The sequence below is a fragment of the Mus pahari genome, chromosome 17 (genome assembly GCF_900095145.1).
Source record: "Mus pahari chromosome 17, PAHARI_EIJ_v1.1, whole genome shotgun sequence".
Taxonomy (NCBI): domain Eukaryota; kingdom Metazoa; phylum Chordata; class Mammalia; order Rodentia; family Muridae; genus Mus; species Mus pahari.
This window is the reverse complement of record NC_034606.1, coordinates 37094815-37109830: the sequence shown is the minus strand read 5'-3', so window position 1 is coordinate 37109830 and position 15016 is coordinate 37094815. Positions and strand designations below refer to the sequence as shown.

The window sequence follows — 15016 nt, the reverse complement described above, 5'->3', positions numbered from 1 at the left end:
CCCTCCCTCCCCTCCCATTCTTTCCTGTATATAGCCTAGCTTTCTGTCTCAGCCTCTCTGCTCTGTGCTTGAGGTCTCTTTCTTCCCACTTTGTTCATCTCTCTCCACTGTTCATCTGTCTCTTTGCCTGTATTTCTTTCACCCTATGTTTTGTCTCGGTCTCTCGTCTGTGTGTGTTCTGTATGTCTAGGTTTCTTTGACTCAGTTCCCAGGCTTCCTCTTTCTCTTTGTCTCTGACCCTCTCCTAATCTCTTTTGCTGTTGTCCCTTTCTCCCTGCCCCAGTGTCTCTGTATCCTGTCCTACCCATTTCTTTCTTGTCCTTGACTTGCTTTCTACCTCAGTGCCTGGCTTTTCTGTCAGTTACCCCCTACTTCTCTCAGCTGCATTTCTCAGCGTTTCTGCTCATCTCTGGTGGTTGCTCCTCTGTCTGTATTCCTACTTGCTGCCTGGTGCATCTGTTGCAGACTGCTTAGATGACAAGGTCCATGTGTCCAGCAGGTCTGCCCCATCTTTGCTCTGTCCTGTTTGAGCTATATCTGGGAGAACTCTGGGTTCTGGACTTTGAGTACTCCAGTTGGTCTTCAGATATGAAGACACAACTGATGGAGGACTTGGGACAGAGGGAGAGCCTTCTGCTTTGAGGCAGAACTTATAGATTGCTACCTGGTTATCAGACCCACCTTTGCTGTGAGCTCTGGGGAGGACCCAGATGACATTTATGCCAGGTGACATTTATGAGGGAGAGCATTCTGTACTGGAATTCAGGAGTTCCTGCTTTCTTAGTGTTTCTATCACATGGTTCTATCCTCGTGACTCTGGACACAGGCATAACCCCAGCTATGGAAGGGAATGAGGCCCAGGTAGACTAACAGTCATACATCTCATCTAGCCTAGACATCAAAAGGGAAGCCATGAGCAAAGCCTCTACCTAGGCCTTGAGGTAGCAGAAACAGGCAGAGCATTGAGGGTCAGGATGCCCAGAAGTGCGTCCACTCCCACATACTCAGCTTGATCAAATAGCTTTTAAATTCTGAGTCTCAGCTTTCTCATTTGTCTGTGCTCGAGCCTGCCAACATTACAACGGATAGGAAGGGGATAAGGCGTAACCACAGATTTGGAACCTTTGGGCAGAGAAGGAAATGCAGACATCACTTATCTCCATGGCCAGAGCTCCCTATGATAAGCGGGCTTTCTATAAGAATTACCACATAGAACTTGAAAGTAGAAATCAAGACATGCTGGATAATTTATAGAAGATAGAAAACACCTGAGATGGTTTTATTTGCCTGGGTGCAGTTGAAATGAAATTAAAAGTCAGGAGGTAAGAAAACTAGATTCCTGGCACAACCCCAGAGTTCAAGCCATTGGGTTTGGGGAGGAGGGCATTTGGGGTAGCTGCAGGTGATTAACTGGCGTGTAGCACTTGGGGAGCTCTGTTGGGCAGTTCTGCTGTGTCTCCTATTACACGTGGGTGAGAAGCATCAGTGTTTGTCCCCCAGGGAGAGGATCCTCCAGTTAGCCTGCAGTCCTCAGAGGGAATAGGAGTAGGGCAATCTTCTCCTGGGGATCGCCCTGCTTGCTCTGGAGTCACAGAGGTAGCTGAGCTCCTCAGATAGATCAGTGACCAACAGGAATCTTCTCTCACATGTTCAAAGACAACTTCTGGAAGGAAAGAGGTACCCATGTTAGGGAAACAAAACAAAAGACAAGACAAAACAAAGAAACAACAGCAATTTGGAAAATAAGGCCATAGGGAAACCGAAGAGTCCAGAGTAAATTTTTCCTGTGTTTCTCTGACGCAGTATCACCTGGAACTGTACCATGAAGTTCTAGGTTGGGCCTGAGGGAAGAATAGTATGGGGAATGGGGCAAGCTGTAGATAGAATAATAAATGCAAATCTAAATAGGGGAGACAAGGCAGAGAATCATGAGTGCACCCTGGAGCAGAATAGGGTATCTAATTAGCTAGAGAGGTCAAGGAAGCGAGTTGAAACTGAGCCCTATGGGATCTGGGCACCCAGCAGAAAGAAAAGCAGGTGGATATGGGAAAGAAGGAAGCCATGCCAGCTGAGCAATCCCAAGGCACCTAACATTAGCACTAATAGCCATACTGGGGGGTCTACTCTATTCTTTCACCTGAGCCCTCACATCCCTTCTGGGTGGTGGGTGACTCCAGGTGAGACTAGACAGCAGGCTACTCATATGAAACACACTGACTTCCATGGACTCCAGCTAATGGAAGCTAGTGTGCACCAGAGAGAAGGATGGCACATCTCACTGATTTATCAGGGTCTTAGGGGAGGGGTTATTATCCCCACAAACTTCACGGAGGATGTTGTCCAAGGTACTCAATGGAATAAGAAATTCAAATCAACTGCCTGTGAATGTGAGCAGATGGGATGGGGATGAGATACATGGCTGGATGCTGGCTTGCTGTTGGCTAGAGGCCAATGCTTAGGTCTGTTCCTAGGGCTGAGAGCCCGGTGGATACTGATACTTGCTGGGTAAGTGGATAAAGATAATTTTTAATATCATTTTGTCAACTTTACTACAAACACCATGCATCTATTTCTTTTACTCACATAAAGATTCATGTGATGAGGAGAGTATGCCATCCCTGGGTCACAGAGGGAAACAGATACAATCATAGTTTGACCCCAGTAACATCTATTCTAGAGCTGTTCTGTGATGTGCTCTGCTCTCCTCTCTGTGGAGGCTCCTGATGGAGAGGGGGATATAAACAGGCTTAGTCATTCAGGGCCTAAGGCTGCCCTTTTCTGTGATCACAGGGAGTCACTGTTCTCTGGTCACTGTTTGTTCATTCTTCTTTTTTCCTTCTATGCCAGGGGGAGCGAGGCCTGGATGGATTCCCTGGGAAGCCTGGAGAGACTGGAGAGCAGGTAAGTGGGTGCTGAGGCTGATGAGCCATGGTCCTTGACACCGGAAAGAGTGATCCTCCGGATAAACCCCAGCTTCTTTCCTGCTCAATGGGAGCAACAGTAATGTAAGGCCAAGAACCCCTACTGTGTTGATTCTGTGAACTCCAACATCACAGGGATTCCAATAATCCCACCGCTCTGCATCCATTGTACCTTGGGTAAATAAGATATGTTGTCATAGTGCAATCCCTTGGATATGCGTATACTCAGGGGTGAACGTGCAGAGGTAGTGCCTGCCATACACCTCTGGGAGAAAGAATTAGAAGCAGCCCTAGTGCTCAGCATGTAGAATGAGTTGAGCCCAACAGGATACTTGATGCAGATGATGGAGATGGGGCTGTATACAGTAGGGTATATTGATATGGGCAAAGGAGTTGGAGCTATGAAATCCATGAAGAAATCCTGTCATGGACCCAAAGGTTGTTCATGAGAAAGTGCATCTATGGCTTAAGCTCTGGCAGTCCAAACTGGAAACTGCAAACTGGTGGCTTCATTGGGCTTCCACTAAACAGAAGGAAGTGCAAGTACTGGGCACAGATGGCCACACTGCTATGGATTACATTCAATTCTCCTTGCCTTCCATCCCCTGGTGGGTGCCCACAGCTTCTCCAGCTCTCCTGCATGTCCCTTTCATTTCCTGAGGAGTGTGACACAGGAGCATAAAGGGCAAACCCCTTCCCTTGTAGCTGCCATGTATGCTTACTCTTTCTGTCATAAGGAACCATCGTGTAAGGACCCAAAGGACAGCATCTCCATGCCTTTGACATCTCATATGCTACCTCTTTGGTCATCAGTTTCCCTATGGCAGTTTTCTAGTCCTGGCCTAAGTGTAGGCTGACTCTTCCTGAATTTGGAGACTAAGTGGGACCAGCATTTCCAAAGAATTCCATCAGACTCTGCCCTCTGCCCTCTGACCCAAGGCAAATCTGTGTTCTTTGTGCTTCTGCATCTGTGAGGTCCTCTCTCTGACACTTCCATCTTTATGTAAAATGTGACCTCGTGTGCTTTTTCAGTTGTGATGTTCAGTTGCAAAACCAGCATAATTCCAGAAATGGCAACATGTTGCTGCTGGATTTGCATTTCCAAAGGAAGAATTTCCTAGTAAGAAAGGAAACATGGACTCCTGAGGAGAACCCAGCTGTTGAAGCTGCACTTCCTGAAGGCCCCATCCCCACTTCTGTATCCCTGGGACCTGCCATCATTCACCTTTGCTTTCTTTCTTCCAGGGAAGACCAGGGCCTCCTGGTGTGGCAGGACTGCAGGGAGAGAAGGTGAGCAGGCAGACCCTGGGGGAGGGGCCCACTGAGCTCTGGGAAGAGGGGGCACACAGAAGCTCACAGGCATCAGGAACTCCCAAATCATGTTTGCACGTGAATTGTTTTTCAACCTCAAGAGTAAATGCCCATTAAAAATAAACCCCAAATGGAGAAACCACATGATATCCAGATATACTAAAATCTTTGGCTATTTAAAATGCTGTCTGGGCTCAGGAATGTTATGAATAAGTAAAAACAATAAATGTAAAAACACCCCTGTACTTCTTTGTACTCTTTCCTTCATCTGTTTCTCTCTTCCTAACAGTCTTACAAATGTTTTGTGTCATTTCTGAAATCTCCAGTCACCACATCCCTTCACACTGGCGTGCCTTCAGCACGGCTTAGTTTAATAAACGTGGTGCATTTTAGAATTTCGCATCTTAACCAAAAGGGCTGCAAGTAAGGTTCTTTCCAGGATGTGAAGTGGCAGTCAAGAGGAATGCCAAGCATTCTAGTCAGAGTGCAGAAGGGAGTGGGTGTGGGTTTGGTTTCCCAGAGGATGACGAGGACCACAGAGGATCTTCTTACCAAAGCCTAGAAGAATCTAGAAGAAATGAGACAGTGGCCCATACAGAGGTGGATGGGGAGGCTGGGGGTAAATGGATCGGGGCTACCTTGCATCTCTGCTTCTCAGATTGACTCTAGCAGGAGGCAGATGACAGTCCCCTTGACACAGACAGGTTTCCTGCAGACAGTTAAAGTTTCCTTGAATGCTTTGCAGATGTACTTGTGGTGTGCCGTGAGCCAATCAAGAGACGTTAGGGGCGAAAGCCTCCACAGAGGGCTAGTGCTGGAGAACGTTGTTTCCTTCTTGCTCACCTTGGCTTCATTTCTCGCTGAGTTAGCTTTTCTCCCCTGCTGGCTTATTTTATAATTGAGATTTGCATTGCTGTATTATTCCAGTATTAGGATTTTAATATGTTCCTGCAGGGATGTCAAATCCTAAAATAAGTTACTTGTTCAGTAAGATCAAAGAATGATGATTGTTATGCAAGTCTCTCTCTCTCTCTCTCTCTCTCTCTCTCTCTCTCTCTCTCTCTCTCTCTCTGTGCGTGTGTGTGTGTGTGTGTGTTGCATGTGTTTTGAGTCTTTCTATTGCATTTGAAGACTAGTCTGTTCTCTCATATTTGGGGAAATGCTGAGTTATTACTTCTTGTGACAAATACAAAGGTGGACAGTCTGTATCACAGGTCGTCTCATTACTTGGGGGCATTCCTAGAGATAATTACAAATCAGCCAGGCTCACATGATCTGGTGCCTCTCATCTCATTATGAGAAAGCAAATCTAAGATTTTATAGACCTTTGCTGTCTCACAGTCATTGAAAAAGCCATTGGAACCATTGGGGCATTCCTTTTACAAATAAAAGACAGGAATCAAAAAAATATTATCTTGCCTGAGACCCCAAGATAGATTTTATTAAGTCCACATGACCATATAAGACTCACAGTAATATAGGTCAGACCATCTTAGCTTGTGTTGAAAACTGAACTAGATCATCTCTAGTGTGTCCGTTAGCCATTGCTATATAACAAATTCCTCCAAACCTCTGTAGTTTATCAGAAAGCATTCAAGATTCCATGGTATTTCAGAGCAATAATCTAGGGACACATGTTGTCCCAGCTCAGGAGCTCTCCCGAGGTGGGCTGTGGTTATTTCATGAGTGCCCTAGGGCTGTAGAATCTAGTCCCCCTTTTCTTATGTGGTCAGTCATTGGTGGTTCCAGTTCCTTGGTGCTTTGGGGCTATGTGGCTTCTCTCAGTGGAAGTTGCTTCCCAGAGCCCATGGCTTGAGTAAAGGGAAATGACAAACCACCCAGTAGAAGCCACAACCCTTTTTAGAATCTCAATGTGGAAATCACAGTGACTTCCTTCTGTACTTACAATTGGGCACTTAGAGTCCACTGTAATGTGACGATTTCTACATTGTGTACCAATACTAGAATATGGGGGTCATCCTAGGGGTTAGTTTTCTCAACAGCTAAATCAATCAGTTAAAAACAAACAAACAAACAAACAATCATTTCATATAATTGAAAATATGACTCTAGAAAAGATTTGACTATATTCACTATTAAACCTTTAAACAATTTATATTTCTATGCTTCAGTTTCTTCATCTCTAAGATAGAAGAAACTGTTAACTCAGAAAAAGACTTCATCTATATTAGGTCCTCAGAGAATGACATGGCCAATAACTATTGGTTATGTTTACATAGTTGTTATGGATGAATGCTAGGATATTACTTCACTCAATGAAAATTGAATATGCCAAGAGATTTTATCTCATTATGACCTGCAAGTGATTAAACATGTATTGATTCATTTCACGACTGTTATCTGCAATTGCTTTTGTTTAGTCGTGTTAATGACAAGCTATGACGTCTCATAATGAGCCACAGAGATTCATTACTCAACTGTCTACAATGTTGCCTGTCCCAATGTGTGTGGCACAGTCACACAAAATTACACAGTAGGTATGTGCTAGACTATAGTTTTATGTCAACTTGATACAAGCTAGCGATATTTAGGAGGAGGGAAGCGCTATTGAGAAAATGCCTCTATCAGATTGGCCTGTGGATATGCCTCTATCAGATTGGCCTGTGGATATGCCTCTATCAGATTGGCCTGTGGATATGCCTCTATCAGATTGGCCTGTGGATATGCCTCTGGGGCACTTCATGACTGACATGAAAGGAACTGACATGTGGGTGGTACCTGGGTGGTACCTGACATAGGGGTGGTGGTCCTGGATGTCATAAGCAGGCTGTGTGAGCCAGAAGAAGTGAGCCAGTAAACATCACTCTACTATGGTCTCTTGCATCAGATCCTGCCTTGATTTCCTTTTGATCATGGACAGTGGTGTGAAGGGTAACTGGGATAAATCACTGCCTTCCTAAGTTGTTCTTTGTCATAGCGTTTCATCTCAGCCATGGAAAACCTAGCTACAACAAGCCTTGGCCAATCATATGTTACCAAAGTATTAATAAAACTTGTGGAGGTGTAGAGCGAATAGAACCAGCCCCAGAGAAGTTAAATATCCATAGAGAAATGCAGATAAAATTATTTAAGCTAGAGCCTGAGTACATATGACATGTGCGTACTTGTGATAAAGGTGCCTGGCCAGATTATAGAATGCATTAAATGCATGATATAGACATGCAGACTGTGTGTGTGTGTGTGTGTGTGTGTGTGTGTGTACATGTGTGCATGAGTCTCTTGTGTGGCAAGTCAGAGAAACTGAAGGTTCCTGTTATGCAGAACTCAATTATGGTGAGAGACAAAAATGGATGCACAACAAGGGAAGCTGTCACTCAAGTAATTTCAGATTTTTTTATTAGATATTTTCTTTATTTACATTTCACATGTTATCCCCTTCCCTAGTTTCCCCTCTGAAAACTCCCCATTCCCTCCCTTCTCCCCCTGCTCACCAACCCACCCACTCCCGCTTCCCAGCCCTGACATTCCCCTACACAGAACCAAGGGCCTCTCCTTCCACTGATGACCGACTAGGCCATCCTCTGCTACATATGCAGCTGGAGCCATGAGTCCCACTATGTGTGCTCTTTGGTTGGTGGTTTAGTCCCTGGGAGCCCTGGGACTGCTTAGTTGATATTGTTGTTCCTCTTGTGGGGCTGCAAACCCCTTCAGCTCCTTGTGTCCTTTTTCTAGCTCCTTCATTGGGGACCCTATGCTCAGTCCAATGGATGGCTGCTAGCATCCACTTCTGTATTAGTCAGGCACTGGTGGAGCCTCTCAGGAGACAGCTATATCAGGCTCCTGACAGCAAGCCCTTGTTGGCATCCACAATAGTGTCTGGGTTTGCTGATTCAGATTTTCTAAATGTAAAATTTGCTTATAAAGTGGCAGGTTTCCTGTTGTGTTTTATGCAAGCCTTTTAACATAGAAAAGGGTAACTGGAGAGGCAGGCAAGATGCTCAGTGGATAGAGCACCATAACTCTGTTTAAAGACAGAAAGAAACTGGTGTGGTGCCCTGCCTGTAACCCTGGCATCTGATAGGTGAAAAAGTCAGAGACGGGAGAATCCCCAGGACAGACTGATTACGTAGCATAACCAAACTGGTAAGCTCTGTGTTCAGCTAAAGATCCTGCCTCAATAAATCCTGATTGAGGAAGACGCCCCCAATGTTAACCTCTGGCACTCACATGCATGCAAACACATGGGCCGTGCACACACAAACACACACACACACACACACACACACACACACACACACACACACACGTAAACGAGCATGCCCATGGAAAGCACATCAAAGAGCAACTGGGGTTGCTAGAAGTGCCCTTCGTGATGGTTATTTTTCCAGGCAGAGATAGGATACGGTGGGGTTGGACAGAGAAGTACCTGAAGTTGGTTTTGGGTTCAAAGGGAGGCCTAGAGGGAGAGCAGAGAGGGCATGTGGTTCATCAGTTTACCATACACCCAAACATGCTAGACAGTGGCAAGCATGCCCAAAGTCACTAGTTATTCCTACTTAGCTTTGAGAGTTAGCAGGCTTTCATCTTTGTTCAGTGCCTCATTCGTTCCTTTGCTCACTTACTCAGTAATGCTTTGGACTTCTGGAGCAGGGCTGTAGGTAAGAGGAAAGTTCCTGCTAGAGGTGTTACCTAAATGCACTGTCCTTGTCTTAGCTATTGGGCGCCGGAGTCATGGAGTCTAGGGTTTTGTATTGCCAAAGTTGACAGATACATGTCATGTAGCATTATGGTCCTATCCGGTGCCTGAGCAGTGTGTAGTTAGGACAAATCTCACAGAACAGCCAGCTAGAGATGGACATTGGTAAGAGAAAAACAAACAAACCAACCAAAAACCCCTTATGCCTTCCAGTAGCCTATGGGCTGAATGGTGGGATAAGATTTGGGTAATCTTCTAGAATACTGCAAAGTAGGTGGATGTCTAAGCATATTGATTGGTATGTGTGATGGAACACAGAGAGGATCTTCTTGGTGCTCAGGATAAGCCAGAGCCAGGATACAGGCAAGAGAGGAATATGGCGACATTAACTGTTGATGTGCTTTCTGTCTCTCTGCAGGGAGATGTGGGGCCTGCAGGACCCCCTGGTGTGCCAGGCTCTGTGGTGAGTCACTCTTGGTAGGACCCATGCACTCATAAGGTCATGGAACTGGGTCACTGGAAGAGTACTGACCTCTAAGCGTAGAGAAGAGCTCATCTGATGACAGGATCTGTAGGCAGTTAGTGGTTGCTGAGGGAGGAATCACGGGGTACTACATATATGCATGAAAAGGCCACCACGAACCCCATTACCTGTTCTGAATACATGCTGTTAAAACCTTTAACAAGAAAGAGCATTCAATACCAAACACTGGATCATATTTGAAAAGTCAGAAACAGCATTGTGGCCTGTGGGAGTGGGGACCTGAAATAGAATTGAAGGTGACTCATTACTGTTGAGGCAATTGATGATAGTTTTGCTAATCCTGTTTGTCTCTCAGGTGCAGAGAGAAGGCCTGAAGGGAGAGCAGGTATGCAGAATGGTTCTTTCCATTTTGGGGATTCAAGCTGTAGCAGAAGAAAGGACGCAGCTATGGGGTTGGGCTCAGGGATATGTCCAGTTAACTTCCACCCGAGAATCAAATGCCTGCATGACTTTGGTCCCTTATGGGAGTTTGGGAAGTAACTTCTTGTCAGTGAAGGGCCATGGTAGTGGTGTCCCTGATTATGTAGAGAAGAATATAGTGACTAATGCCTGTTTGCTTGTCTTTCAGGGAGCCCCTGGACCAAGAGGTCATCAAGGCCTACCTGGGCCTCCAGGAGCACCTGTAAGTCACTACTCCCTAATGGCAGGTGTCCCTAATATCTTTAGGTTCAGAAATGTATAGTCTATCTGTTGCTGAATGCAGAATAATTTCAGAAGCTGTGCTATCACTTGGGTAGGTGCTGTGGTTATCACCACTCTTCGTGGGACAATGAACTATAGGCAGGTGGCATGGCTGCTGGCACAGAATCAAGTACAGATATCATGCAGCCTGCATTCAGAGCCCCTTGTCCCAAACAGGCCATGATCAGGGATTCTTGGTGTGTCAGTTTCTGTTCAGATCAGGCACTTTAATGCTACTCGAACCACTTCATGCAAATATACTTTCCCCACCCCTCCAATTAGCTTTGACTATGTGGAGGCTCTGAGCATACAGCCATTAATTTCTGCCTCTGTTAAGAATCTAATGATGTGAAAAATAACCATTTGCTAGGAGGAGATGATGGGTCCCTGTGATCATTTTATGGTGAATGTTCAGATTCTAAGGAAAATTAATAAAAATGCAGTGAACTCTACAGGGGTCATTTGAAATAGTGAATTCTCTCAGGATGGGGGTTAAAGTTACATTTCTAGGCAACATGATTCTGATTCTTTTACATCACTGTATTTTTTTTTTTTTTTTTTTGAGGGAAATGAAGCAACTGCATCTCTGAATTGATTCACGCTAAGATTTAGACCCTGTTCACTGTGATGGGTAGAAAATAAAAGAAACCTCGATGGTGTTTGATTGCAGTCTAATTAGAACGACTTAACATCAAAACTTTTGGGACAATTGATATCTTCTGTAATCTTTGCGAGAATTGGGTTCTGTGTATATGGCAATGTATACTCTAGTTCCGCAATTGGAAAACATTGAATTTCTATTCTTATCTGCCACAGTTAAGGAATTGATGTGGCGGTGGTTGGCTGGCTTGAAAAGCTACTAAAAAGCAGAACAGAAAAATCGAACTGGGTGTCTGTCTGTGTAGCCTAGGTGCTCTTCATCATGCAGTGTAAAATGGGGAGGACCTTGAAACTTTAAGTTCCTCCCCTGGAGCCAGGACTGCTGTTTGGGAGAACTGTCCTAGGTACTGAAGATCGTCTCCTGCGCTGTACACTCATGTCACTGTAGAGTAGGACTTCGTACAAGTACAAGGTGTTGATAATGAAATGACTTTGATCAGAGTTCAGGAAGCACCGGATAAAGACTTTGTTAAAAGGGAACACCATTCTAGAACTAAATTTCTTTATACATTTTTTGTTCTTATACAATGTATTTTAAAAGTTACATTTATCTCTGTATACATGTGTATGCTTGTGTATTTTACCTTCTTCCTTTATTTTTATTACTCTTTTTTTATCCATATATTTTGATCATGTTCTTTTCTCTCCAGCAACTCTTTCCAGATCCTTCCTACTCACCTAGCTTTATACTCCCTCTTCCTCTCAATAACGAACAAACAAACAAACAAACAAAGTCAGACAAGCAAACTATAAATATTTTTAAAAATCAATGGCAAAAAAACCAAATGAAACAAAAACCACACAAACAAACTGCATAAATAAACACCGTACCCCTCCAACACACACACACACACACACACACACACACACACACTCACAATCAAATCCATGAAGTCTCTTTGTGTTTGAGGAGCACTCCTGGGCATGGGACCTACACTGGATTCATGATTAGAAGTCAAAGGCTTTGACCACACAACCTATGGTATCCTTCCAAAATGTAGATTTGTACCTCTGCTAACAGTACCTGGTGACTCTAGTACTCAACGGATTCATCTCTAATTTGAACATTGTCCTTGTCATCATTCATTACATAATCATGCTGTGAGGGTTTTAAGTGGACTGATGTACAAATCAGTGCTCTCGGAGATTTGCCAAGCCTACACGGATTTCAACCTGAGGCCTGCATCATTGCCTTCTTTTGAATCCCCAGTGGCACTTACCTCAGAGCCCATCCACAGATCCGTTGCTTCTTAAATATTCATTCCCAGCAAAACTGGGAAGCTGGCTTTAATGGCTTTTCGGTGGAGAATAGAAAAAAAATTGAGTTTGTGAACCTCAGCAACCCCAGGGAGAGGAAAATGTATTCTGGGAACAGCACATGATACTCTGCATCTGAATGCTGGCGGCATTCCTCCCTTCCCTAGGATGAAGCAGGTTCTGGTAATCTCACCAATGCATGGCATAAGCCATTTCCTCATGAGGAAGGAGAATTTGTACATGCTGTTCATACTATGCCACAGATGGATTCACTTTACTACTTACATGGTGGTAGAGAAAGAAAAGAGCATGGCTCTAAATAGGAGACTGGCCACCAAAGAGTCATGCAACCATTGACCATAGGGACCATGCCTATGTGATGCTGATTATTTAAGATAAGGAAAGAAGTTCAAGGAAGACTTTTCTGGAAAAACAGCAGGATGTAGTGACCGAGCCAGAGCTTGAGTTGAGGGTCTCACATGTTCTGAACAATTATGATGGAGTGTTCAGGCCTGAGGGTTCAGTCTTCGGGTGGTCTTTTCAATTGCTTAGCAGATGAATTCACCATCTCCACTATAGAGAAGACACAATCAGACTTTGGCAAAGTCTGCTGACTCCCACCCCAGAGGTCACACAAAATTTACAGCCTTCAACATTCTTTCTCTCATCGACATGTACCTTTCATAGATAATTTTATTTGCACCAGCTTTATTTTTTTAAGAGCAACAAATGCTCTTAACAATGGTGCCATCTTTCCAGGCTCTGTTTGTTCTGACTTTGATACTTGGCTTTTTATTTCCCAAGAGTCAGAAAACCCAATTCCTTCTGAGGCAGCAATATGGAAAGAGTGGAGTTACTTAAGAGTTATACACTGGTTTAGGTGTTTCTTCTCTGTGCATTTTATGCAAACTACTATATTAGCCATGTTGTTCCTCCTGTGCTCTTCTGCAGGTGTGTGACACTGCACATGTCTTCCTGGCTAAACATGTTTTAAAATCCCATAGCAGTCAGTCTTTATATTTTAGGGTAGATGGCAGATCATGGATTGCTTCTTCTCTTCTGACCTCATCATTTCCCATTTGGATGCTCCTGTCCAATGACATGCCATGGAAGTCCACACATAACATTCTCTCCTTTTTCCTTTTTTTCCAAAGGGTTTGATTGGTCCAGAAGGCAGAGATGGACCCCCAGGGCCTCAAGGTCTCCGAGTAAGTAAACCATACTCCCTTTCTGATGCCCCTACCCACCCACACTGGCCTCAATTGCATGGCCACCATTACATGCCATCCAACAGAGGACTCAAATCTCTTCACCCAGCTTCTTCAGCCTTAGGAACTTGCAGTGAAAATTGAAAACCAAAAGACTGGGCATGGCTCATTCATCTGGTTGAGGATCCAGCTTGTTGATCTGGGCCTCGGAAACATGGAGAAGAGCCTGTGATTGGCTGTGTCCGGTACATAGAGGCACACACGCCTCAGAAATCAGAATTCCTAAAAGAAAGAAGGCAACACACCAGAGGATGGATATATAATTCAGGGATCAGAAGTTGACCCAGGCAAGCAGGAGCCAGAGCTTCTCGCAGGAGATGATGAGGGAATTTAATTTGGAGACAAGTGTAAGAGAAAATAGAGACAAAGGTTGCAATCTGCCAACATGTTCCAACTTTAATTTAAAGATCTATATCATTGTTGAACATTTTATCTCACGGTAGTCGATTGGACACAATTAAGTTTAGTTTAATTTAGAAGCTGTCCTATGTAAAAGTTTGCACACCTGGAATAATGTAACCAGCTTTGGTAGTAGGGCTCAAGAAGCATATGCAAGCCAGATACTCTGCTGGATGCCTCCTGGGCCAGCACTCAGGCTCAGCTCTGTCTCCTCAGCCCCTAGAAGAATGCACGTGCATCTGCTGGACTTGACCTCCAAAGCGTGTGCTCTCTCTTCTAGTTCCCACAAGGAGCTCTCCGCAGGTTAAGTAAATTCAATAGTGAGGCAGGCAGCTCCTGGCACAGTAAGTGTCTCTCCTCTGCATGTTTGCACCCAGAGGCAATGGAGTTATTGACCCATGGGAGGCAGAGGTCCTGGCATCGGATGGAGCATTGTTCCCCCTGCTTTAATGCCCTGTTGAGCTTGAAGATTACGTAGCTCCTTTGAGGGATGGTTTTCTATGCATGCCATGGATCGAATGAGAGAGCTGGGTCCACAACACTTCACATCTTTCATCCTGAAATTGTGTCAACCCCTTTCATTCAACAGACTCTACCTGTCCTTGTCTACTGCTAAAGTCTCAAACATTGTAAAGTCCAGGGGAGATGTTGAAAGACGTGTCCAAGGCAGTATGGGTGGGAAACAAAGAGAGTCACATTCAGGATACTCAGCCGTCGCCAGCTTCAGTGTCCCCTGTCAGCCAAATGAAGTGGTCGCCATATTGCTTTCTCCTCTGCAGTTGTAGGAATCTAGGCTTTGAAACAAGTATGTGGGCTTGACATGCACGCGATGCGACCCTTGTATGCCACCTGGTCTTTGCAAGCCTGTTGCTTTCTTACTATAGAGGTGAGACTTCATAATGTCTGAGGTACTGTGAGAAAGGAAGCTCAGAATAAGAAGCAAATTGTCACTGTGCTGGGGCTCTTATTCTCTGAACATGTTCACAGGCAATCTTAAGAGAAGGCAGTCATGTTCACATGTTATATACTTAGTGTTTATGCATCGTCACTGTCATTGAATTTCTGCAGGTGCTGCTTCCCCTGACATAATATTAGCATGATACACAAAACTCTTTACAGGAAGATGAGTGTGAACAGTTTCGATTCATACCTCCAATTTACTCACCAAGTGGAGAAGAAATATCTTGTGGGAACTGGCTGATCAGACCCACACTTTATTGTCTGGGATTGCCTGGAACCTACTGTGTGTGCTTCCCAAATCATCATCTGCCATGTTAAGAAGCACTTAAACTCCGTGAAACCACCTCAACCACATCTA

General features: G+C 44.6%; 1 protein-coding gene across 1 annotated transcript in view; it reads left to right on the top strand.

Moving 5' to 3' along the window:
* Nucleotides 1-15016, top strand: part of Col22a1 (collagen type XXII alpha 1 chain) — a 232623-nt gene that overhangs the window by 80656 nt on the left and 136951 nt on the right. The window contains exons 17-22 of the mRNA XM_021217030.1: nucleotides 2848-2901; nucleotides 4167-4211; nucleotides 9308-9352; nucleotides 9729-9758; nucleotides 10002-10055; nucleotides 13186-13239. Coding sequence (XP_021072689.1) covers nucleotides 2848-2901; nucleotides 4167-4211; nucleotides 9308-9352; nucleotides 9729-9758; nucleotides 10002-10055; nucleotides 13186-13239 — 282 coding nt within the window. The remainder of the gene's footprint in view (nucleotides 1-2847; nucleotides 2902-4166; nucleotides 4212-9307; nucleotides 9353-9728; nucleotides 9759-10001; nucleotides 10056-13185; nucleotides 13240-15016) is intronic.